This window comes from Papio anubis, chromosome 3, assembly GCF_008728515.1.
Source record: "Papio anubis isolate 15944 chromosome 3, Panubis1.0, whole genome shotgun sequence".
Taxonomy (NCBI): domain Eukaryota; kingdom Metazoa; phylum Chordata; class Mammalia; order Primates; family Cercopithecidae; genus Papio; species Papio anubis.
In genome coordinates, this window is record NC_044978.1 from 115946304 (window position 1) to 115973695 (window position 27392).

At 36.5% G+C, this 27392-nt stretch overlaps 1 protein-coding gene across 2 annotated transcripts in view; it reads left to right on the forward strand.

Moving 5' to 3' along the window:
- The window catches only part of NPFFR2 (neuropeptide FF receptor 2), a 102531-nt gene extending 85473 nt beyond the window's left edge, over positions 1–17058 (forward strand). For both annotated transcript variants that reach the window (XM_003898786.5, XM_031664488.1), the window contains 2 exons: positions 3784–3883; positions 15976–17058. In XM_003898786.5, coding sequence (XP_003898835.3) covers positions 3784–3883; positions 15976–16810 — 935 coding nt within the window. In that variant the 3' untranslated portion in view covers positions 16811–17058. The remainder of the gene's footprint in view (positions 1–3783; positions 3884–15975) is intronic.
- Positions 17059–27392: the final 10334 nt, after the last annotated feature.

A 27392-nucleotide genomic window follows, 5' to 3' on the forward strand; every position in this document is an offset into this window, starting at 1 on the left:
TACCCATCTTTAGCTCTTTGTTTGCATTCTCAGGAGGCAGCCGCCTTTGGCAATTTTTGCTTTTATTTTTTTGTAATTACTAATATATTTCTAAATAACATGTTTTCAATATTTTTTCTTCAAACTCTCATAGACGTAAATTGAGTTGTAAACTTTCACCACATCGGTGCAAACATACGTTCATACTCTTCACATTCTCGCATTCTCCTGGTATAATTACATCACAATTTTTGTTTGAATCAACATACAGTATATATATTCTTATTTTACATATATCTTATCCCTGCTGAGCCTTGGAAAGTGCTGTATCAATTTCTCTCTTATAAAATGTTTCATTTTCCTAGATTTATTAAGGGTATATTTTGATTTGCTTAGTTTGGGTGTGTACCCATTATAAATGTATCCTCAAATTCGCTTCCAGAAGTCTTACTCTCTTGCCAATAGCTTTAAACATATCAAGTATCTATAAATTTACCTGCAGGTACCTCTCCTGGTGTTTTCTGTTCTCTTGTCTTTATAGGAACACCTTACTCCCAGGGCAGAGCAGCTTCTGCTCTGGGATACCCCTTCGCTGATACCTGACAACTCTCTTCACCTCTCTTTGTGGTCAATCCCATTTTCTGGATGCCATGTCCACTTCTTTTTTTTGTTTATTCCTTTCTGAGGAAATGTTGGAGCTCTTATATGTCTGCAAGTATCTTTATTCTGCCCTCACAATTAGTTAACTGTATAAAGAAGTCTAGGTTGGAAATTTCTTCTGTCAGAATTTCAAAGGAATCTCTCTATTGCTACTGCTGTAATATATGGTATTACTGCTGAAAAAAATATGATATTTAATTCTTTCTTCTTTTGCCCATGATTTGTATTTTGTTTTTCTTATGGAAAGCTTTTAGAACTTCCCTTTATCCCTAATGTTCTCAATTCTCATGAAACTATGCCTTGAAGTAAACTTTTTATTTTGTATTTATTGTGCTGGACATAAATTAGGGATTTTCAATCTGAAAATGAGTGGCCTTTAATCTTAGGGAATTTTCTTGTGGAGCTATTTTCTGTTTTTCTGTCTTCTACTCATATTAATCAGATATTAGAGATTCTGGATCGCTCTTGTTTTGTCATCTTTTTATTTTAAGTTTTTGCCCCTCATTCTTCTATTTTCAAAGATTTTCTCAGCTTTCTCTTTTAAATTTTATGTTGAACTGCTCAATACGGTTACCATATCTTAAATATTTTGAGTTATTTTTATTTTCTGCATATTTCTGTAGTTCCCACCATAATACAACAGTATCATGATATAAACAGTATCATGCACATGTTTCATGGACAAAATGCACTATATCTCTGGGGTTGTAATATTTGTTTCTGTTTTCTATTTTTCATATCTCTGACTTAATTTGGTTTTCCTATTTTTCTTCCTATGTGTGTTAGTCTTTTTCTTTTATGTTTGACATTTCCCTATTGTTAACTGTTTATTTTTCATTGCATTTAAAAAATTCTTTTAATTTGTTCTCTTTTTAGTTAATATGGGTACATATGTGTATATTTATGGTATACATATGATATTTGATATAGGCATATAATGTGTAATAACCATATTAGGATAATAATCATATTAGGGCATTTGGAATATCCATCACCTCAAGCATTTATCATTTCTTTATGTAAGAACATTTCAATTCTACTCTCAGTTATTGCTAAATATACAATAAATTATTCTTGACTGTAGTCACTCTGTTGTGTTATCATATACTAGCTCTAAGGCTGGGTAAGGTGGCTCATGCCTGTAGTTTCAACACTTTGGGAGGCCAACGTGAGAGAATTACTTGAGCCTAGGAGTTCAAAACCAGCCTGGGCAACATAGTGAGACCCCATCTCTACAAAAAATTAAAAAAAAAAAAAACCGGTGTGGTGGACTGCACCTGTATTCCCAGCTACTCAGGAGCTTGAGGTAGGAAGATTGCTTGAGCCTGGGGACAGGGTGGTGGGGTAAGCGGAGGGGTTAAGGCCACACTGAGCCATGATCACACCACTGCACTCCACCCTGTCTCAAAACAAAGAAACAAACAAAACAAAACAAAACAAAATAAAATATCCCCCCAAAAAAGACCAGATCTAGTTAACTGCTTCTTAGCTTCCGTGTTTCAGAGTGAGGCATAGTGTGGCTGCCTGGAAGTTCTGCATGCCTGGAGGTTAAGGTTAGGACCACTGTCCACTTCATTAGTCTGGACTATTCATTGGGAAATTCACAATTGTCAAAATCTATGTATCAGTATTATTGAACAGGTCACTTTTTCCAGAAGGAGATTTTCTAACGTACTGCCATAGGAATGTAGGGCTGGCTGTTACATTCCACATTGCCATGCAGTGCCGTGGTATACTTTCGCTTAATCCTTCTGCATCACAGTGGCACTCATTACCCCGCACCTGGCAACTCGGGGTTTAGAGTACTTATGGTTCTGCCTCCTCAGAGAGTAAACCTCCATTCTTCTATCAACATGGGGGAAAAACCAGTGGCATCTAATTGGATTTATACATAATTTCCACCAATCATGTTGTTTTCTCAACCTCCCATTTAGTAGTATCTGGAACTTTAATTTCTAAGGATTTGTGCTTTTTTATCCTACACCTATCATTTCAGTGGAATTGAGGGAGGGAGATAAGGTAAAATATATGCTTAATATTCCATGTCCGACCAATGGCTACACACACTTTTGTGCATTTTTGTTGACAAATAGTACTACTATATGCTAACACATTTTAGAACTGAAAGAGACATATTCTCTTTTGGTTGCCACTCACTAGAGTCACTCAAGCGTTTATTTTAATATGATCTGAATAGGTGACTTTTAAAAGATATACTTGAATTATTTAGGTTATTTAAAAATACTTTATGGGTAAGAATATTTTGTTTCAGAAAATAAATTGCAGAAAATTTTAAAAAAGAAATTTTAAAACTCTGAGAAATGCATAATTTTCATCCTTTGAGAAATGAGAATATTTGCTAGGAGAAGAATATTGTTCCTTTTCAAGTAATAGCAGATGGGTGTTTAGAATATCAAACTACTACAATAATTTTATTAATTTCTTTTATAAACTATACAGTAGCTAAGGTTTAGTAGGAAAGTAATACTTTTGTTCATGCAAAGTGCTCTTTATTCTGGATGTGTCTCTGGGGTAAATTGTCTCATTTCATTCTATATTAATAAATACAGTTTATTCTGTATGTAACTCCTGATTCCTCATAATTTATGGGGTGCCTTTCCAAACTAGAAAATCGGCATTCTGTTTATTCATTTAAAGGGCATTGCTGCATCAGAGTCAATGGTTTAGACTCTGGAGTCTTACTGCCCAGGTTCAAATCTTTAAAATGCTCCTAACTAGCTGTGGCAAAGTATGTAATATTTGTTTATTTGTTACCTCATCTACATTGTGATGAAAATAACAAAGCCTTCAAAAGCTTGTTGTGAGGGTTAGATATGTCGATAGACAGAGACCACTTACAGTGCCTGGAATGTGATAACTACTATTAAGTTTTGACGTTATTGTTAGTGTACTGAAAAACAGAGCTCTGGAGAGATTAGGGAAAATACTGAGAAACATTGATTGTTCTCTGCCTATCATGTGAGCTCTAGAGATATTAGGGAAAATACTGAGAAACATTGATTGTTCTCTGCCTATCATGCAGAAAACAGTTGCGTGAGTCTTGTTTCCATGCCTTTCTATTTTTATTTTCAGTGAGATTGTGAAAATATGACCTTCTGAAAGACTATTTCATTTTCCTTTCAGGATGGCCATTTGGAAACACGATGTGCAAGATCAGTGGACTGGTCCAGGGAATATCTGTTGCAGCTTCAGTCTTTACATTAGTTGCAATTGCTGTAGATAGGTAAGTCTACACCAAACTCTGAATCCAGAAAAATGGGCATGTCTGCAACTAGCGTACCCGAAAAATATATAACCTACTAAATTCGGACATATCTTTTCAAATTGTATTTAAAAAATCAACCTCTTTTTAAAAATTATTATACTTTAAGTCCTAGGGTACATGTGCACAATGTGCAGGTTTGTTCCATAGGTATGCACGTGCCGTGTTGGTGTGCTGCACCCATCAACTCGTCATTTACATTGCGTATTTCTCTTAACATTATCGCTGCCCCTACCCCCCACCCAATGACAGGCCCCAGTGTGTGATGTTCCCCACCCTATGTCCAGGTGTTCTCATTGTTCAATTCCCACCTATGAGGGAGAACATGCGATGTTTGGTTTTCTGTCCTTGTGATAGTTTGCTCAGAATGATGGTTTCTAGCTGCATCCATGTCCCTGCAAAGGACATGAACACATCCTTTTTTATGGCTGCATAGTATTCCATGGTGTATATGTGCCACATTTTCTTAATCCAGTCTGTCATTGAAGGACATTTGGGTTGGTTCCAAGTCTTTGCTATTGTGAATAGTGCCACAATAAACATACGTGTGCATGTGTCTTTATAGCAGCATGATTTATAATCCTTTGGGTATATGCCCAGTAATGGAATTGCTGGGTCAAATGGTATTTCCAGTTCTAGAACCTGGAGGAATAACCACACTGTCTTCCACAATGGTTGAACTAATTTACACTCCCACCAACAGTGTAAAAGTGTTCCTATTTCTCTACACCCTCTCCAGCATTTGTTGTTTCCTGACTTTTTAATGATGGCCATTCTAACTGGTGTGAGATGGTATCTCATTGTGCTTTTGAGTTGCATTTCTCTGATGGCCAGTGATAATAAGCATTTTTTAATATGTCTGTTGGCTGCATAAATGTCTTCTTTCTAGAAGTGTTTCTTCATATCCTTTGCCCACTTTTTGATGGGGTTGTTTGATTTTTTCTTCTAAATTTGTTTAAGTTCTTTGTAGATTCTGGATATTAGCCCTTTGTCAGATAGGTAGATTGTAAAAATTTTCTCCTATTCTGTAGGTTGCCTGTTCACTCTGATGGTAGTTTGTTTTGCTGTGCAGAAGCTCTATAGTTTAATTAGAACCCATTTGTCAGTTTTGGCTTTTGTTGCCATTGCTTTTGGTGTTTTAGTCAGGAAGTCCTTGCCCATGCCTGTGTCCTGAATGGTATTGCTTAGGTTTTCTTGTAGGGTTTTTATGGTTTTAGGTCTAACATTTAAGTCTTTAATCCATCTTGAATTAATTTTTGTATAAGGTGAGGAAGGAATCCAGTTTCAGCTTTCTACATATGGCTAGTCAGTTTTCCCAGCACCACTTATTAAATATGGAATCCTTTCCCCGTTGCTTGTTTTTGTCAGGTTTGTCAAAGATTAGATGATTGTAGATGTGTGGTGTTATTTCTGAGGCCTCTGTTCTGTTCCATTGCTCTATCTCTCTGTTTTGGTACCAGTACCATGCTGTTTTGGTTACTGTAGCCTTGTAGTATAGTTTGAAGTCAGGAAGCATGATGTCTCCAGTTTTGTTCATTTTGCTTAGGATTGTCTTGGCAATGGAGGCTCTTTTTTGGTGCCATATGAACTTTAAAGTAGACTTTTCCAAATCTGTGAAGAAAGTCAATGGTAGCTTTATGGGGTTGGCATTGAATCTATAAATTACCTTGGGCAGTATGGCCATTTTCACAATATTGATTCTTTCTATCCATGAGCATGAATGCTCTTCCATTTGTTTGTGTCCTCTTTTATTTCACTGAGCAGTGGTTTGTAGTTCTCCTTGAAGAGTTCCTTCACATCCCTTTTAAGCTGGATTCCTAGGTATTTTATTCTCTTTGTAGCAACTGTGAATGGGAGTTCACTCAGGGTTTGACTCTCTGTTATTGGTGTATAGGAATGCTTGTGATTTTTTTCACGTTGATTTTGTATCCTGAGACTTTGCTGAAGTTGCTTATCAGCTTAAGAAGATTTTGGGCTGAGACAATGGGGTTTTCTAAATATACAATCATGTCGTCTGCAAACACAAACAATTTGACTTCCTCCTTTCCTAATTGAATACCCTTTATTGCTTTCTCTTGCCTGATTGCCTTGGCCAGAACTTCCAACACTATGTTGAATAGGAGCGGTGAGAGAGGGCATCCCTGACTTGTGCCAGTTTTCAAACGGAATGCCTCCAGTTTTTGCCCATTCAGTCTGATATTGGCTGTGGGTTTGTCATAAATAGCTCTAATTATTTTGAGATACGTTTCATCAATACCTAGTTTATTGAGAGTTTTTATCACGAAGTGCTGTTGAATTTTGTCACAGGCCTTTTCTGCATCTATTGAGATAATTATGTGGTTTTGTCATTGGTTCTGTTTATGTGAAGGATTATGGTTATTGATTTGCGTGTGTTGAACCAGCCTTGCATCCCAGGTATAAGGCCTACTTGATCATGGTGGATAAGCTTTTTAATGTGCTTCTGGATTTGTTTTGCCTATATTTTATTGAGAATTTTTGCATCGATGTTCATCAGGGATACTGGTCTAAAATTCTCTTTTGTTGTTGGGTCTCTACCAGGCTTTGGTATCAGGATGATGCTGGTCTCATAAAATGAGTTGGAGAGGATTCCCTCTTTTTCTGTTGATTGGAATAGTTTCAGAAGGAATGGTACCAGCTCCTCTTTGTACCTCTGGCAGAATTCGGTCGTGAATCCATCTGGTTCTGGGCTTTTTTTGGTTGTTAGGCTATTAATTACTGCCTCAATTTCAAAATTTGTTATTGGTCTGTTCAGAGATTCAACTTCTTCCTGGTTTAGTCTTGGGAGGGTGTATGTGTCCAGGAATTTATCCATTTCTTCTCAGTTTTCTAGTTTATTTGTGTAGAGGTGTTTATAGTAAACCCTGACAGTAGTTTATATTTCTGTGGGATTGGTGGTGATAGCCCCTTTATCATTTTTATCGAGTCTATTTGATTCTTCTTTCTTTTCTCTTTTATTAGTGTTGTTAGTGCTCTATCAATTTTGTTGATCTTTTTAAAAAAACAGCTCCTGAATTCATTAATTTTTTGCAGAATTTTTTCTGTCTTTAGCTCATTCATTTCTGCTCTGATCTTAGTTATTTCTTGCCCTCTGCTAGCTTTTGAATTTGTTTGCTCTTGCTCTTCTATTTCTTTAAATTGTGATGTTAGGGTGTCAATTTTAGATCTTTCCTGCTTTCTCTTGTGGGCATTTAGTGCTATAAATTTCCCTCTACACACTGCTTTAAATGTGTTCCAAAGATTCTGGTATGTTGTGTCTTTGTTCTCATTGATTTCAAAGAACATCTATATTTCTGCCTTCATTTCGTTATGTACCCAGTAATCATTCAGGAGCAGGTTGTTTGGTTTCCATATAGTTGTGCGGTTTTGAGTGAGTTTTGTAATCCTGAGTTCTAATTTGATTGCACTGTGATCTGAGTGACAGTTTTTTGTGATTTCTGTTCTTTTATGTTTGCTGAGGAGTGCTTTACTCCCAACTATGTGGTCAGTTTTGGAGTAAGTGCGATGTGGTGCTGAGAACAATGTATATTCTGTTGATCTGGGGTGGAGAGTTCTGTAGATGTCTATTAGTTCCACTTGCTGCAGAGCTGAGTTCAAGTCCTGGATATCCTTGTTAACCTTCTGTCTTGTTGATCTGTCTAATATTGATAATGGGGTGTTAAAGTCTCCCATTATTATTATGTGGGAGTCTAAGTCTATTTGTAGGTCTCCACGGACTTGCTTTATGAATCTGGGTCCTCTTGTATTGGGTGCGTATATAGTTAGGATCATTATCTCTTCTTGTTGAATTGATCCCTTTACCATTATGTAATGGCCTTCTTTGTCTCTTTTGATCTTTGTCAGTTTAAAGTCTGTTTTATCAGAGACTGGGATTGCAGCCCCTGCTTTTTTTTACTTTCCATTTGCTTGGTAGATCTTTCTCCATCCATTTCTTTTGATCCTATGTGTGTCTCTGCATGTGAGATGGGTCTACTGAATACAGCACAGTGATGGGTCTTGAGTCTATTCAATTTGCCAGTCTGTGTCTTTTAACTGGGGCATTTATCTCATTTACATTTAAGGTTAATATTGTTATGTTTGAATTTGATCCTGTCATTGGGCAAGAGTGTCCCGATTTTCCAGATACAGTCTGTCATGGCTTCCCTTGGCTAGGAAAGGGAAATTCCCCTACCCCTTGCGGCCAGCTGAGGCGATGCCCTGCCCTGCTTCGGCTCACCCTCTGTGGGCTGCACCCACTGTCCAACCAGTCCCAATGAGATGAACCAGGTGCCTCAGGTGGAAATGCAGAAATATCCCGTCTTCTGCCTCGATCACACTGTCAGTGGCAGACCAGAGCTGTTCATGTCCGGCCATCTTGGAACAGAGCCTAGAATATCACCTCTTTAAAAGCAACTCACCTATGAAAGTTTCAGTAATAAGAAAATAAAACTATTGAATTTTCCATGCTTTAAAAATAAATAATTGGAGATGGTAAAATTTTCCTATGTTTTACACTACAATATAGACGTTTCTAACAGCAGAAATGCAAATGTGCTGAAATAAATCTGAAATTTTATGTATATTTTAAGACTGAAAATCATTCATCCATTCATTCATTCACACATGTTGTTGATCATTTATGATGTGCCAGGTACTGGGCTGGGTTGGTAACATCTAAAACAAATTAGAAGTGCTGCCTCAGGAAGGCTACAATCCGGTGAAGCAGACACAGTCATTAAAAAATATTTACAAATAATTCTATTAGGGGACCAGTGTCTGACAACTATGCAAAACAGATAATAACCAATTCTACCTATTTGAACAGGGACTGGTGGATTCACAAAAGAGGTGAGACCTTCTGATTCCTTGAGGAGTCAGAAATTTACCCTCAGAAGAAACTGGGAAAAGGGCATCCCTTAAGACAAGTATATACTTACGACATTGAACTAGAAGGTACTTGTTCAGAGAAGGGCATAGAGGTAGTTCAGCTGGAACAAGGAAGGCGAAGTGGTACATTTGTCCACAAAGAGAGAGATTTATTATGAGAAATTGGCTCACATAATTATGAAACCTGAGAAATCCCAGAATATGCTGCCTGTAAATTGGAGACCTCAGAAAGTCTGTGGTATTATTCAGTGCAAGTCCCAAAGCTTGAGAACTAGGGAGAACCAATTGTGCAATTGGCCATTTGTGTAAATTGCATCCTGTGGGCAGGAGAAGATGATATAAGATGTCCTAGCTCAAGCAATGAGGCAGGGAAAAAAGGGGGCAAATTCCTCCTTCCTCCACTTCTTGTTCTATTCAGGCCCTCAAAGGACTGGATGATGCCTACCCATACTGGGAGGGCAATTCACTTTACCGAGTCCACTGATTAAGAGTTTAATCTTATCCAGAAACAGTTTTATAGGCACATCCAGAAATAAGATTCAATCTCGGCACCCCTTGGCCCAGTCAAGTCAATAGATTAAATTAGCCACCACACTTTTGTAGCAGAGACTCTCAGTGCTCTGCCAGATCTTTTAAATGTTTCAGTGGGTTCTGTCTTACATCCAACTGCCAGTATCTTCATCTCTGTATCTCAAGTCCAAATTGTGCAGTCTCAGTTCTTAAGCAGAACAGACAAGAAATGCCAGATAATTAATACCCCTAGAAGTAGCCCTCAACTAAAATCTCATGAGAGTTGGTGTACTCAGTATTCTCTCCCCTTGGGTTGCGTAATTCTGCAATGAATGGTTTGATTCACATCCTTTGCTACCTACCTTCCCATTAATGAATCACTTCTCTATACTTTCAGTTATCTATTGACATATAATGAATCACTCTCAAATCAAACCACTTAATGAGTTAAAATGACAGCAATATTTATTATGTCACGAATTTGTGATATGTACAGATTTAGAAAGTACAGCTTGTCTCTGTTCTACTTGATGTCAGGTGGAGCAGCTTCAAGGTTAGGACTGAATCTTCTTTCACTCTCATGTTAGTACCTAGTCCAGGGAGACTTGAATATGTGGAGGCTAAGAGAGCTCTGTCTCTACTGGTCTCCGCAAATGGGCTCTCCAGCAAGGTTACTTTAAGGGACCTGGACTTCTTATAAGTTAGTTTAGGGCTCTGAAGGTCTGTGTCTCAAAAGATAGTACCAGCAAAAATCATGATGTGTTATCATTTTTTGCTGCATTCTATTCATGAGATTGAGTCATCAATCCTTAGCCAAGGAGAAGGGAATAGAATTTGGAAGCAATGTCGAAGAACTCGGATATATTTTAAAACTACCACATCTTTATTTCTTGCACTTGCTCTCAAATTTTTTTTTTTTTTTCTCTTTTCAGGGCTAGCTTTTGCAGGAAGCCAAACTGAAAAAAACTCCCAAGCTGATTTCTCCTGACTAAAATCCTTTGCCTGAATTTTACGGTTACGTTCCAAAGCACCTACCATACAACTTCACCTGCATATTCAACAAAGGCACCTTAAATTAAACATGCCCAGAGCTGAACTCATTATTCCAAGCCCCACACCATACACAAACAAAATAACAGGCAGCTCTTTTTCTCATGCTCCCCACATCAATGAATGGCAGGATCACTAACTCAATACAAACAGAAAACCTGAGCTTTATCCTGGAATCTTCTTTCTGTCTTCAACTTTGCTGTCACTCTCCAAATTCTATTATTTCTGAGTGCTAACTAGTTGTGAACCAGGCCACTGTCCTTTGTCACTTGGAATACTGAGATTGTTTTCTAACTGGCCTTAGGGCTTCAGGAAGCCAAACTCTAATTTATTTTTTTCCTCACAGCAGCCCAAATAAGCTTCTTAAATTGTAAAAATAATCCTGCCTTTCATCGTGTAAATCCTTCAATGAATCCCCATTGGTTTTTACATGAAGTCCAAACTTTTTAGCACAATTTTAGTAATTTTTTTTTTTTATTATACTTTAAGTTCTAGGGTACATGTGCATAATGTGCAGGTTTGTTACATACGTATACTTGTGCCATGTTGCTGTGCTGCACCCATCAACTCGTCAGCACCCAACTACTCGTCATTTACATCAGGTATAACTCCCAATGCAATCCCTCTCCCCTCCCCCCTCCCCATAATAGGCCTCGGTGTGTGATGTCCCCCTTCCCGAGTCCAAGTGATCTCATTGTTCAGTTCCCACCTATGAGTGAGAACATGCGGTGTTTGGTTTTCTGTTCTTGTGATAGTTTGCTAAGAATGATGGTTTCCAGCTGCATCCATGTCCCTACAAAGGACACAAACTCATCCTTTTTTATGGCTGCATAGTATTCCATGGTGTATATGTGCCACATTTTCTTAATCCAGTCTGTCACTGACACACATTTGGGTTGATTCCAAGTCTTTGCTATTGTGAATAGTGCCGCAATGAACATACGTGTGCATGTGTTTTTATAGCAGCATGATTTATAATCCTTTGGGTATATCCCCAGTAATGGGATGGCTGGGTCATATGGTACATCTAGTTCTAGATCCTTGAGGAATCGCCATACTGTTTTCCATAATGGTTGAACTAGTTTACAATCCCACCAACAGTGTAAAAGTGTTCCTATTTCTCCACATCCTCTCCAGCACCTGTTGTTTCCTGACTTTTTAATGATGGCCATTCTAACTGGTGTGAGATGGTATCTCATTGTGGTTTTGATTTGCATTTCCCTGATGGCCAGTGATGAGGAGCATTTTTTCATGTGTCTGTTGGCTGTATGAATGTCTTCTTTTGAGAAATGTCTGTTCATATCCTTTGCCCACTTTTTGATGGGGTTCTTTGTTTTTTTCTTGTAAATTTGTTTGAGTTCTTTGTAGGTTCTGGATATTAGCCCTTTGTCAAATGAGTAGATTGCAAAAATTTTCTCCCATTCTGTAGGTTGCCTGTTCACTCTGATGCTAGTTTCTTTTGCTGTGCAGAAGCTCTTTAGTTTAATGAGATCCCATTTGTCAATTTTGGCTTTTGCTGCCATTGCTTTTGGTGTTTTAGACATGAAGTCTTTGCCCATGCCTATGTCCTGAATGGTACTACCTAGGTTTTCCTCTAGGATTTTTATGGTATTAGGTCTAACATTTAAGTCTCTAATCCATCTTGAATTAATTTTCGTATAAGGAGTAAGGAAAGGATCCAGTTTCAGCTTTCTACTTATGGCTAGCCAATTTTCCCAGCACCATTTGTTAAATAGGGAATCCTTTCCCCATTTCTTGTTTCTCTCAGGTTTGTCAAAGATCAGATGGCTGTAGATGTGTGGTATTATTTCTGAGGACTCTGTTCTGTTCCATCGGTCTATATCTCTGTTTTGGTACCAGTACCATGCTGTTTTGGTTACTGTAGCCTTGTAGTATAGTTTGAAGTCAGGTAGTGTGATGCCTCCAGCTTTGTTCTTTTGACTTAGGATTGTCTTGGAGATGCGGGCTCTTTTTTGGTTCCATATGAACTTTAAAGCAGCTTTTTCCAATTCTGTGAAGAAACTCATTGGTAGCTTGGTGGGGATGGCATTGAATCTGTAAATAACCTTGGGCAGTATGGCCATTTTCACGATATTGATTCTTCCTATCCATGAGCATGGTATGTTCTTCCATTTGTTTGTGTCCTCTTTTATTTCACTGAGCAGTGGTTAGTAGTTCGGGTACATAATGAAATGAAGGCAGAAATAAAGATGTTCTTTGAAACCAATGAGAACAAAGATACAACATACCAGAATCTCTGGGACACATTTAAAGCAGTGTGTAGAGGGAAATTTATAGCACTAAATGCCCACAAGAGAAAGCAGGAAAGATCTAAAATTGACACTCTAACATCACAACTAAAAGAACTAGAGAAGCAAGAGCAAACACATTCTAAAGCTAGCAGAAGGGAAGAAATAACTAAGATCAGAGCAGAACTGAAGGAGATAGAGACACAAAAAACCCTCCAAAAAATCAATGAATCCAGGAGTTGGTTTTTTGAAAAGATCAACAAAATTGATAGACTGCTAGCAAGACTAATAAAGAAGAAAAGAGAGAAGAATCAAATAGATGCAATAAAAAATGATAAAGGGGATATCACCACCGACCCCACAGAAATACAAACTACCATCAGAGAGTACTATAAACACCTCTACGCAAATAAACTAGAAAATCTAGAAGAAATGGATAATTTCCTGGACACTTACACTCTTCCAAGACTAAACCAGGAAGAAGATGAATCCCTGAATAGACCAATAGCAGGCTCTGAAATTGAGGCAATAATTAATAGCCTACCAACCAAAAAAAGTCCAGGACCAGATGGATTCACAGCTGAATTCTACCAGAGGTACAAGGAGGAGCTGGTACCATTCCTTCTGAAACTATTCCAATCAATAGAAAAAGAGAGAATCCTCCCTAACTCATTTTATGAGGCCAACATCATCCTGATACCAAAGCCTGGCAGAGTCACAACAAAAAAAGAAAATTTTAGGCCAATATCCCTGATGAACATCGATGCAAAAATCCTCAATAAAATACTGGCAAACCGGATTCAGCAGCACATCAAAAAGCTTATCCACCATGATCAAGTGGGCTTCATCCCTGGGATGCAAGGCTGGTTCAACATTCGCAAATCGATAAACATAATCCAGCATATAAACAGAACCAAAGACAAGAACCACATGATTATCTCAATAGATGCAGAAAAGGCTTTTGACAAAATTCAACAGCCCTTCATGCTAAAAACGCTCAATAAATTCGGTATTGATGGAACGTTTCTCAGAATAATAAGAGCTATTTATGACAAACCCACAGCCAATATCATACTGAATGGGCAAAAACTGGAAAAATTCCCTTTGAAAACTGGCACAAGACAGGGATGCCCTCTCTCACCACTCCTATTCAACATAGTGTTGGAAGTTCTGGCTAGGGCAATCAGGCAAGAGAAAGAAATCAAGGGTATTCAGTTAGGAAAAGAAGAAGTCAAATTGTCCCTGTTTGCAGATGACATGATTGTATATTTAGAAAACCCCATTGTCTCAGCCCAAAATCTCCTTAAGCTGATAAGCAACTTCAGCAAAGTCTCAGGATACAAAATTAATGTGCAAAAATCACAAGCATTCTTATACACCAGTAACAGACAAACAGAGAGCCAAATCATGAATGAACTTCCATTCACAATTGCTTCAAAGAGAATAAAATACCTAGGAATCCAACTTACAAGGGATGTAAAGGACCTCTTCAAGGAGAATTTTAGTAATTATTATATAGTTTTTAATATTTTTAATATTTCCATTGACTATTTCTCAGCAGGGATTATTCTCTATCTTATTCATCTTTGCTTTCCTGAAGATATACATACAAACACATATATATGTATGTGTACAAATATATAAATATATATTCATATATATACATTTATTAAACAAATATATAAGTACATACATTTGTTATAAATACAAATATATAAGTACATATATATGTACAGATATACATATGTACTTTTATATTTGTTCATTACTTTTATTGTTAATAGTGTCTACTATACACTATTTATTCAAATTTTGAGTTAAATTTATCTCATACATTAATATGTGTACTTATATATTTGTTTAATAAGTAAATGAAACAATAATATCCAAAACCCTATTAGCTTGTATTCAAAAAGATCAACATACATACGCTTGTGTTTATGAAATTACCCATAATTTCAGGGCAGGTGAATGGGAGGATTCATGGATTAGAAGACTGTAAGAACACTTGAAGGTGAAGAGAGAAGATCTTACACATGAAGGAGTTATAAAGAACGACAACAGAGCAATCAAAGCCCAAGCTAACTAGTCATTCTATGAAGATAAGTTAATTTGGAGTTGCTGCTCAAACACTTAAAGCTCTACATTTTCTTATCTACAGATCTAGAATGTAACAATTTTCATAACATTTCAGTTTTATGGAGTCATAAAAATCAAGGAAGATTAAATAGGTAATAGGTACTTTGAAAAAATATAAAATGTTACACAGTTGCATGATAGTGTGATTATCTTATGATTAACATAATGAAATTCAATAATAACAAGATCCACAATATCAAAATCATAGTAAAATGAATCAGGCTTACTCTACATATGGATGCTGAATTTTTGTACTCACCAGAGGACACAGAATGGTAGGAAGGCTCGTAATCAGAGCTCATAATGAATACTCTCAGATTTTTACAGCTGTAAAGCAAATCAGCAAACACTTAGTGGCTTCAAAAAATATTGGTTTATTACATCTCATGATTTTGTGGGTTAACTGGGCATCTGTTTGTTCACCCTCCTGCTTCATGTGTTATAACTGGAATCACTCATGTTGCAGCATTATTCTGGGAGCTAAACTGGCGCTAGAACGTCCAAAATGGCTAAGCTCTTATCTCCCAGAATCTTTCTCTACATGCCTTTCGTCTAATTCAACTTCTTGGAGCTTGAAGGTTGGATTTTAAGAGGAAGCATTCTAGAAGGACCTGCCCCACATGCAAGTGTATAAAAAGCTTCTGCTTGCATCATGTTTGCTAATATCCTATTGGTCAAAGCAAGTTATGCAGATAATGTGTAGTGCACCACACAAGTGCCTGAGGGATAAAAGGTTCATTGATTGCTACAGATTAGCAGTCTACCACAGCCTAACAGAGCTACCCATCTAAGGAGGACACTGTAGAGGTTGAGTTTAAGCTCTGAAGCCAAACTACTTGTGTTAAAATCCTGTGTAATTATTGGTAAGATTTTTATATTTTCCAAGTCTGTTTTCCTATCTTTCAAGCAAGGAGGCTTAAAGAGATGGTCCATGCAAATTAATTGAACAGAGTCTGAAATGGTTTTAGGCCATGTTCATTACTACTTTTTATTATTAATAGTGTCTGCTATACTCCATTTGTTCAAATTTTGAATTAAAATTTATCTCATGTATCAATTACAGAAAATGACAATGCATGTCTTTCTACTACAAATGATAACTTTCTATATTTTTGAGGGGACTGTGGGGTGAGAGTTCTGTAATTACATAAATAAATTTGGTGTATGACTTGGTCAGAAGTGATGAAGCAGTGCCTCATTTATATTTGTCCTTAATTGCAGGTTCCGGTGTGTGGTCTACCCTTTTAAACCAAAGCTCACTATCAAGACAGCGTTTGTCATTATTATGATCATCTGGGTCCTAGCCATCACCATTATGTCTCCATCTGCAGTAATGTTACATGTGCAAGAAGAAAAATATTACCGAGTGAGACTCAACTCCCACAATGAAACCAGTCCAGTCTACTGGTGCCGGGAAGACTGGCCAAATCAGGAAATGAGGAAGATCTACACCACTGTGCTGTTTGCCAACATCTACCTGGCTCCACTCTCCCTCATCGTCGTCATGTATGGAAGGATTGGAGTGTCACTCTTTAGGGCTGCAGTTCCTCACACAGGCAGGCAGACCCAGGAGCAGTGGCACATGGTATCCAAGAAGAAGCAGAAGGTCATTAAGATGCTCCTGATTGTGGCCCTGCTTTTTATTCTCTCCTGGCTGCCCCTGTGGACTTTAATGATGCTCTCAGACTATGCTGACCTTTCTCCAAATGAACTGCAGATCATCAACATCTACATCTACCCTTTTGCACACTGGCTGGCATTTGGCAACAGCAGTGTCAACCCCATCATTTATGGTTTCTTCAACGAGAATTTCCGCCGTGGTTTCCAAGAAACTTTCCAGCTCCGGCTCTGCCAAAAAAGAGCAAAGCCTATGGAAGCCTATGCCCTAAAAGCTAAAAGCCACATGCTCATAAACACATCTAATCAGCTTGTCCAGGAATCTGCATTTCAAAACCCACATGGGGAAAACTTGCTTTATAGGAAAAGTGCTGAAAAACCCCAACAGGAATTAGTGATGGAAGAATTAAAAGAAGCTACTAACAGCAGTGAGATTTAAAAAGAGCTAGTGTGATAGTCCTAACTCTGCTATGCATTAGAAATTTAAATACCATTGTTTTTTGTGGCTTTGCACTTCAATTTTTTCAAAGAATGCTCTAAATAAAACATTTACTGAAAGCCCTCTCTGGCAAAAAAAATAAAAATAAACAAAAATGGTCATAAGATCATAAACAATCTTATGTTGTATAAAAATACAGAGTGACTTATACATGTTTGCATGAATAAATATATTTCTAGAGAACAGTTTACAAAGCCTCATCTTTCCCAACTTAACCCTTTGTGTATGCGTCAAATCAAGCCCGCACATGCGCACACGTGCTTATGTGTATTTTCCCAACATGATGATGGTGAACAGTGAGTGCTTTGCATGAAACTATATTTTATCAATTTCTCCTTTGGTTTTGGATTTAAAATTTTGGACTACAAGACTATTTCTCTGCTTATGTTTATAAACTGTACTTAGTTTTCTAAGAAATACATTCGATCACATGAAATTCTCTGCTGTTGTTTTTTCTCATTTCCATTACTTAATTTGGGTTAGTCTACCTATAGACTTAATTTGGGTTAGTCTATAGGTCCATGGGTAATTATGTCACAGCGGCCCTCACTTCCTGTGTGTCAGAACTGTAGTAGCAAATAAAGGGACACGTTTCTTTATATTTAAAAGTTGATTTTTTAAAAAGAGTACAAAGGAATTTTTGTTGGCTTTTTCATATTTTCATAAGTGAAGTTTGTGCCCTAGTTGAACACACATTTGTTACAGAGCTGATTGAGGACCCCAACTTGACCCCTTTCTCTAACAGAATCTCTGATGTAAAGAAGCAAACCCTTTAATAATGCAGCAGTTAGCAGAAAAACAGCACCTTTCTTTGAAGTATTTAATCATAGATGTTTAACAATTATCATAAAACTCTCACATAGAGAGCAAGAACAATTATTTCAAATCTTCTACTGAGCACATTTAAATCCAGCACCCTGGGTTTAGTAAATTAGTATTACTGTTTAAAAAAGAATTGACAACCCCTGAATTCAGCTATGTTAAAATCGTCTAATGATAATGGTTGTCATGGTTAGCTTTTATTCTAGGGTGAGGTAAATCTCTAGAAAATTGGAAATTATAACAAAATAAACAGTTTGGCAAATAAAAATAAACTTCTAGAAGTGAAGTTATTTTACTTTTTTTCAGTCATTTTTGTGGTTCAAACTAAAAACATTTGCTATGGTTTGGATGTGGTTTGTCTCCACCAAAACTCATGGTAAAATTTGATTCCCAATGTGGCAGTGTGGGGAGCTGGAATCTAGAGGGCGGTGATCAGATCATGGGGGCACTACTCTCATTAATAGATTAATGTCATTTCACAGGAGTGAGTTCTCGCTCTTGTGAAACTGGATTCATTATGGCAAAAGTGGGTTGTTGTAAAGCAAGGTTCTTCTCATGTTTTGTGTCTGTTTGGACATGCCTGCTCACTTTTCTGCTTCTCTGCCATGTCGTAAGGCAGAACATGGCCCTCACCAGAAGCCAAGTAGATGCCAGTGCCATGCTCTTAAACTTTCCAGTCACCACAGTTGTGAGCCAAATAAACCTCTTTTCTTTGTAAATTACAAAGCCTCAGAATTCCGTTATAGCAACACTAAATGGAATAAAACTTTTCCACATTCTACTCTTTTGAGAAATAATTGCAGAGTTTTTTGTTTGTTTGTTTTTGGTTTTGCTTTTTTTTTTTGAAGTCTCTCTCTGTTGCCCAGGCTGGAGTGCAGTGCTGTGATCTTGGCTCAATGCAATCTCTGCCTCCCAGGTTTAAGGAATTCTCCTGCCTCAGCCTCCTCAGTAGCTGGGATTACAGGTGCACACCACTGCGCCTGGATAATTTTTGCATTTTTTTTTTCTTTTTTTGAGATGGAGTCTCACTGTGTCACCTAGGCTGGAGTGCAGAGGCACGATTTCAGCTCACTGAAAGCTCTGCCTCCCAGGTTCACACCATTCTCCTGCCTCAGCCCCGCTAGTAGCTGGGACTACAGTCGCCCGCCACAGCGCCCGCCACCATGCCCGGCTAATTTTTTGTATTGACAGGGTTTCATCGTGTTAGCCAGGATGGTCTCGATCTCCTGACCTCGTGATCTGCCTGCCTCGGCCTCTGAAAGTGCTGGGATTACAGGTGTGAGCCACCACACCTAACCAATTGTTGAGTTTCTATTTGAATTGAGTTATGTGTTATTTGAATATACAAGTGTTATTTCCTGCAATTATGAAGGGCAACTCTTAAAAGTTGTAGGTATAGAATTTGACCATATATTCTTTTATCTTGATTTACTGAAATACTACTTATAGTTAGTGTACTCAGACATAGAAGATTATTTTCATATAGACTATCACTTTCTTATGGGCCTCCTCACATGGATACGCATTCTATCAGCACTTGAAACTCATTTTCACTAACTTGCGTGTCCTCCCATTCATCTGCCTGCTTTTATCACCTTTTATTCCCTGTTTCATCTTCCCTAATGGTGACAAAACTCTCCTTACTTCAAATTATCCCATCGTTCAGTCTTGTATCTTTTAATTATTTCTATAGTTGGCAAAGGCATCTTCCTGAATTAGAGGACTAATTTGCTTTCTTTCATTAATAAATAATTTGACAAATATAAGTACGTCTTTGGGAGTCTATTATATTTTTTATAATAGCTCTCTCTTTTTTTATAACAGGCTCTCTGCCTCTTAAAAGATGTGCATTTTAAAAGCCCACCATGGCCTGGCCCTCATCTCCTGGTTCTATCTCTCTGACACAAATTGCTTTCAAAACTCAAGTCAGAAATGGTCAGCCTAGATTGTTATGTATTTTATCATTTATTACTTATTCACTGCTTTACTCCCTTATTTGACTGTCTATCTTTTGTCCAAGATCTGTTAAAAAGTCACCTCTCTCAGAAAGTCTGCATTCTTAAAGCAGAAATTGTTACTCTTTTCTAAGTACTATGTACCTTTTATATATGACAACCTAACTGTAATTTCTTTGTCTTGTGCTTGCAACTAGACTATAAATTTCTTAAGGGCATGATGAATTAGGCCTTAGTCATCTTTAGATCCCCTACAGTGTGGCTCATAGTAATAAGCAGTAGATACATACATGCTAGATAATTGCCACAGGCAAAAACCATCTGTCATTTTGCTGAAAAGGAATGTCTAATTCTGAACAAGTAGAATTTTGCATACAGATTCTAGTACACCTGTTACAGACAAAGGAGAGCTTTTCTATAAATTGAAACAATAAAATAACAGATAAAGAAAGCGAAAATGTCTTGAACATGCATAGTCACTAAGATTTAGATTATATAGTCATACATGATTTACTACCTAATAGTTTAGCCCTTTGTACAAACAAATTTCCTATGCCTGAATTTTCTTATCTGTAATATGGGAATAACAATAGCTCCTTCCTCCTGGTCTGCTGTGAGTATTAAATGATGGGGGGAAGTTTGCATAATAAAAAGCAGAGAAACTATGACTTAGCAAAGGCTAAATGATTGTTGCTGTCTTGATGATAGTGAAAAGTATTAATAGGAGTAGTAGTTATAATAGTCTCAAGCCCATGCTAGGTTATATTGTAGATGTTTGATAACCCTCACTAGAGCACTCCAAGGTATGTATTATTCCCATTTTACAGATGAGAGTACCTAGTCTAAGAGAAGCTGGTTTTACCCAAAGTCATGAAGCTTGAAAGTGGTACAAACAAGTTTGTAACTCAGAAACATGTAATTCCAAAACGTTATTTTTCCTTCTATGTCATATCATCTGTGTGTTATGATGAACTTAGTTTGGACTACCTCTTAACCACTTCTTCAATCACCATTTTTCTGATTGTAAAACAACATTTGGGCTACTTGTAGAATTCGTGAGAAACACAGAATAGTACAAAGAAGAGATTAAAATTACACATAACCCCTCTAGCAAGAAGAAAAAAAAACACTGAAGACACATACTTCAACTAACACTTAGTTCAGCAACCTTTATATAAAATTTGCCAATAGTGATTATTTCCTAAAGTAGATTCCTAGCAAGAAAATTACTAGGAAGAGCATTTTTGTAATACTTTTGATATGTGCCCTAAATTATTTTTAAACTATTAATATAAAATTCCAATTTTGTGGCTGATCATCTCAGAGTATCCTTAACACATAAGTTTCCCTTCAACTTTGCTACTTTAATATGTGAAAATCATTTAAATTTGTTGTTTTGATTACTAGTGTAGTTGAACATTGCTCTGTTTCTTACTAATTTATATTTCTTCCTCTTCCTATTTGGCCATTTTCCCTGTGTATTTTTTGTTTTATTTTGTATTTTTATTCATTGCTATGCATTTCTGTATTTAAGGCATAGCACCTTCAACAACAGGCAGCACAATCTTTTTAAAAAACAAGTTAGATGTCACTTTCTCATTTCAAAGCCATCAATAGTTTCCTTTCAAATTAGGAAAGAAACAAACTCCTAGGCTTACATACGTTTACTTTTTCTGCCCTTGCCTACCTCTTAACCTCATCTTGAACCCAGCACTCATCATTCACACAGACTGTCTTTTCCTCTGACATCGGCCAAGCCCTTTGCTGTCTCTGTGTTCTGCACCTGTGTTCTTCCTGCCAGGCTCCCCCATAGCCTTCAGTGTTCAACTGAAACCCCACCTGTGCCTTGCCTATTTCCTCCACAGCACTTCCAACTACCTGCAATAATCTTCAAAATTTATTAAATTACTTGTTTAATATCTATCCCCTTCCAAGAAGCAAAATTCATAAAGGCAAGGATTTTTGTCTTGTTTATCATTGTATCATTCAGTGTCTAAGAGAGTGCGTGGCTCATAATGGACACTTGATAAGTATTTGAACAAATTAACTGGTTGCAAATATTTACCAGTTTTTAATTTTCATTAAGTTTATTCATGAATATGAGTTATATTTTATTTTTAAATATTGAAATAATTCAGAACATAATAGAAACATTAAATAATATACAAAAGCAGATGAAATAAAATAAAATAATTCTTTATTCTGCTGTAACTTACTGATAATCATTCTTGCTGTCATTTGGGGGCAATGGTACATGCTTTCTTTCACTATGATTCTGGGGCATATGCTTTATTATCTTTTTAGGTACTTAGTGTATCAAGGACATGTTTTACGTTGTTCAATAGTCATCGGAATATTTTGTTTGTTTTCATTCCACTTCCATTATTTATTAAGCTTCTTCCCTCTACCTGGAAATGTAAATTATTTCTTACATTTTATAAAATGATATAGTTATTTGCACCTTGTAAAATACTGGGCATAGTTATAATCATCTTAGAACAGATTTCCAAGAAATTCAATTCCTTGGCCAAAAATGCAAGTACATTTCTTAGTGTTTTAATGCAGACTGTCAAATATCTCTTTAAAAGATTTTTACAATTCACTTAGTGCTGTAAAACTTTGTTCACTCACTTACTCTCAAATACTACACATTCCATAAAACCAGTTGTTTTGCCAAATTGATAAGAAAGAACTCGTATCCTTATGGGTATTGCTACACAACTGAACATTAAAAAATAATCTACATTTAACTTGATTCATTTGTATTCATTTGTCTTCACTTGTATTCATTTGCATTTCCTCCTTAGTCAATTCCCTCTTCATGGTTTTTGCCCACATCTCCATTTATTTTTCTTAGCAACTTGTAAACACATTCCCTGATTCAAGATATTAATCTTTGACCAGCAGGCAGATAGCCACATTTTCCCTTATTCAACATGTGCCTGTGTACACATGTATGCATATAGATATGAGAGTAAAGACCTCAGCCTTGAAAGAGTTTTTTTTTTTTTTTTTAAGTGGCTTAAAGAAGATAGATAATTATATCTCTCTCATAAAGTTATACCTGAGGGGAGTGGTCTAGTTTAGCACAGACTTTATTTAGAAACCCAGATTCCTTCCTTCTAATTGCTAGAGAGCAGGAATCAACAAATCACCCTCAAATCTGGCCTTCCACCACGTTTTGGCAAGTATAGTCTTATTAGAACACAGCTCTGCCTATTTTATTTATAGATTGTCTATAGCCTCTTTTGTGCTACAATAGAGGATCTGAGTAATTGACACAGAGACTATCTAGTTAACAAAACCTAAAATATTTATCATCTGAATAATTATGAAAAATTCATTAATTCCTCCACAGAGTTTTGTTCTTGTCTCCATGGTCACAACTGACCAACAGGCACATCCCTGTATAAGAACATGAAGAGAGAAAGGAAGAGTTCTAGAGCAGGTAGTGGGTCTTTAAATTGTAGAAAACCTGGAAAGTATACAAGTCATTGCTGCTTATATACAGTTAGCCAAATGTATGCCAATCTTCAAAGACAGCTGGTAGATATAGTCCTCAGGTAAGCAGCCATGTGCCCAGGCTAAATTCTACTACTATGGAAAAAAGAGAGAATAGTTTGTTTACACATTTACATTATCAAAATATTATTTTTTATTTTTGAAATTTTTTATTTTGATTTTAGAAATTACTTTCAAGTCTTTACACAGGACATTTGCTTTCTGTGGTAGGTAAAATAATAGTTGCCTCCCTTTCAAGATATCTATGTCAAAATCCCTGGCATTTGTAAGTATGTTACTGTATTTGACAAAAGAAACTTTGCAGATGTGATTAAGGTAAGAATCTAGAAATGAAAAAATAATTCTGGATTATCCAGGTAGAGCCAATGTAATCACAAGGGTACATCTAAGCACAAGAAAGATACAGAAGGGAGAGGCAAAAGAAACTCTGGTTATAACAGAGATCAGAGTGACACAATTTGAGAAAAATTGGAACCTGTCTTTGAATGTGGGGGAAAGGGACCTGAATCAAAGAATGCGAATGGCCTCTAGTATGGAAAAGGCAACGAAATGGGTTTTCCTCTAGAGCTTCCAGAAAGAAACACAACCCTGATGATGACTTAATTTTAGCCTAGTAAGGCCTATGTTAGACTTATAACCCATAGGACTTTAAGAGTATATATTTGTGTTGTTTTGACACACTACGTTTGTGGTAATTTGTTGTAGCCATAACAGAAAAATGAATGCAGACCCTGGTGCCTAGAAGTGAGAAGCCACAGTCACAAAAAAGTAAGTGTAAGTGGCTTGAAATATGGCAATGAAGAGGGGTTGGAAGAATTCTGAGGATCCTGAAGAATAAGCCTAGATCTCCTTGAACAGGTTGTTGGTAAAAATATGGATATTAGCAATTCTGTTAGTGAAAACTGAGAAGGAAATAAGAGCCAGGAGACAGAAAGATATTTATCACTTTAGAGAATACCTGCATTGTTATAAAAAGACTCTTAGTAGAAATATGGATGTTTAAGGCACTGCTTATACAGCCTCAGAAGGAAACGAGGGGCATGTTAGGGAAACTTGAGGAAAGGACAGCCTTGTTACATAGGGCCAGAGGTTTAATGGAATTAGGTCTTGTCATTATGTGGAAATCAGAACTTGGATATTTAGCTGAGAAAATTTTGGGGCAAAATGTTGTAGGCATGGCTTGGTTGCTTCTTGTTGATTACAGTAAAATTCAAGAGGGAATAAATTAAGGGAAGAATGGTCTTTAATAAAAGAAAACATGTTTTGACAATTTGAGAACTTATCAGACTATTCCGATTGCAAAAAATGAAATTAAGAGAGTCACTGTCAGAAAAGTATGCTATGTGAAAAAAACCCAGGGTATGTTTGGATAATCTTTTGCTAAATTTCAGAAAAACAAAAGATCAGAGTATTCGGAGGGTAAGCATGTGACTCATAGATGCCCTCAGCCATCTCATCAGAAGCCAAAAATGGAAATGGGATTGTCTTTGAAAAATCTATTGAGGATCCTCTTGTCTAATAGAATTTAATCTGTGGCCCACATAGGAGACCCACCCAGTTTTTGAGAATGTTATATCAGCAGAAACACTGCCAGATTAGACTAAAAATGACTGAGAGGGGCTGACATGAAAGAAGGCTCTCAAACCCCCAAAATTCTACAGGCAAAAAACAAGCTGATAAAGCTCTTCAACTGTAAAAGGTGATGCCTTTTATGAATAAGAGAAGATGACAATAAGGACAGAGTTGAAAGCTCAAAAGAAAGAGCCATGAACCCACATAAAACAGCTAAGAGCTTAGAGGACGGAGCCAAGAGCTCAGAGGGAGTCAAAACCACAAGCTACAGAAGATTATTCCTCGGGCTTAGAGCCTAATGGAATTTGCATGACTGGATTTTAAAAAATACTTGGGATTGGTGACTCCTATTTTTCCTTCCATTTTCTCCCCTTTTGAGCAGGAATGCCTGTAAATGTTATCCTATGCCGGTCCTACCATTGTATTTTAGAAGCAGGTAACCTGCTTGTTTGGTTTATAGGTCCACAGATGGAGAGGAATTGTGCCACTAAGTTTGTGATCTTTTTTTTTTTTTTAATGGGAAAAATATAAAAAGCATTCATCTTCTTTTTTAGAAAATCAATTATTTGATTTGTTTGAAGTGCATATTTTTGTAAGGAAAAATATTTTCCAGACTTTCCAATAAGCTTTTTCATTCAATGATATCTCTCCCTGGCTTGTGTTATCACTAGTTAAGGAATTCTAGTTTGAATCTGCCTTCGCCTTCTCTCTTAGGTAACATTTACCAAGCATCCCTACAGCAGCTCCACCTGGTGGTCGCTTGTACTGCTCCCATGCTTAGGTATTGTGCTGTAGTGCATTTCCTTTCTCCGGATGGTGAATGCTGGCGGTTAGTGGCGCATGGATTATGCCATATACACATTAAACATACGTTCAATTCAGCAAACCAGACATTAAAAATACATACCTTAAAAAATCCAAAAATTCAGCTTGAATGAATTTACATAGAAAGTTACAATATGAAGACTATAAGAAGCAGCATGAATTTCAGAATAAGAATGTTTTATGTTTTATAGTTGTTGATTATAATATAGAAAGAGGATAACCATAATCTTTCCAGTGGCTAATGCCTCACGTGGCCCACAGGTATGGCAGTGTGGCAGTTAAAACCAAAGATACCAGAGCAGGACAGAGAGATTCCAATGAAGGATTCATTGCTTGTTATCAGTTGCATGATTATGGGCAAGGTACTTAAACCTTCTGTGCATCAGTGTCCTCATTTGTAAAATGAGGTGATAATAGTACCTGCTTGCAAAATTGTTCTTAAATGAGTTATACAAAGCATTTGAAACTGCTTGGTCTTCATATAATTATGTCTGCAATTGCACATACCACATATTCAGGTAGGAAAAAACAAATTTAAAAATATTGAATAAAAAATTAAAAGCAAGAAAATTTCTTTACCTGATAAATTAGCCCTGAGTAGTGACTTTGTGTAAGCTTTCACCTGTCACAGTGTGATTGTTATCGAAGATGACATATATGTAGCATATAAATACTAATTAAGGTTAAAATGGGAAAAATTAATAATGGTGAAAATCTCAATCCTGCAGGAATGAGAGTGGACTAATAATGGACTATGTATCATTTCTTAATGTATATCAAGTGCTTTTTTTTCATTTATTGCTTTCTTCTTTTATATGGTGGTCTTTTGAGGAAAAATAATCTGCTTTTTAAATCTTTGTATCTTTAGCACTCAGCATATTGCCTTAAAGATGTAAGTGAATCATCATTGATTTTGAGTAAATTGAATGTCAGAACAATGTTGTAACTTATGAACTTGTTACTCTAATATCTGCATTGCCTCTTGGATAAAACATTATGATCTGTGATTGTGGATTGGAATAAAATGAATAAAACATTTGTCCAATCAGAATTCTTGATTTTCTATTAAATATTTCTTGTAAGCAAATATATTTTTCTTACTGAAGAACTCACAATGATACTTTTCTTATTACCAAACTATAATGATAGTAAATTTCAGATAAAGAACTTTGCCAGGAACTATATTACCAGCATTTTTTTCTATTGGTTTCTTAATATTGATTTCAATTTTCTAAAAGCATATCTCTAAAAATTTGGAATCTCTATTTGAAAAACTATTTTTTAAGTATCACAACAGAATAGTACTTATTTTAAAATTATAGTCATTAGACAGGTATTCCATATAAAAAATTTCAGACAAAGCCAAATAGTTTTATTATTTAAGTTTGCTGGATTAAGGAAATCAAGCCAAAACTCCTCAGTGGTACCACTCTTAACAAGAGCTATGAACTTTGATGTTCCTTAAATCTTCACAACATTACCACATATTAGCCATTAGTATGCCCATTTTGATGAAGAACTGACCTTATACATGTTAAGAAGATTGTCCAAAGTCACAAAACAAGTGAGCAGCAGAGCCAAACTATAACCATGTCAACATTTAATGAGTTTTTATAATGAGCCAGGCACTGTGCTATGGTCTTTACAGGCATTGCATCATAATCCTTATATGCTATGAGGTAGGTATTATCACTAAGCACCTTTTCAGGTAGACACAGAAGATGAAGCATAGAAATATTAAAATAGGGCAGTAATATAAAATGTTTGTTAAGTGTTGAGATGGTGTTCTTTGCATACTGGCTCAGTTTCTAACCTGTAAAATAGAT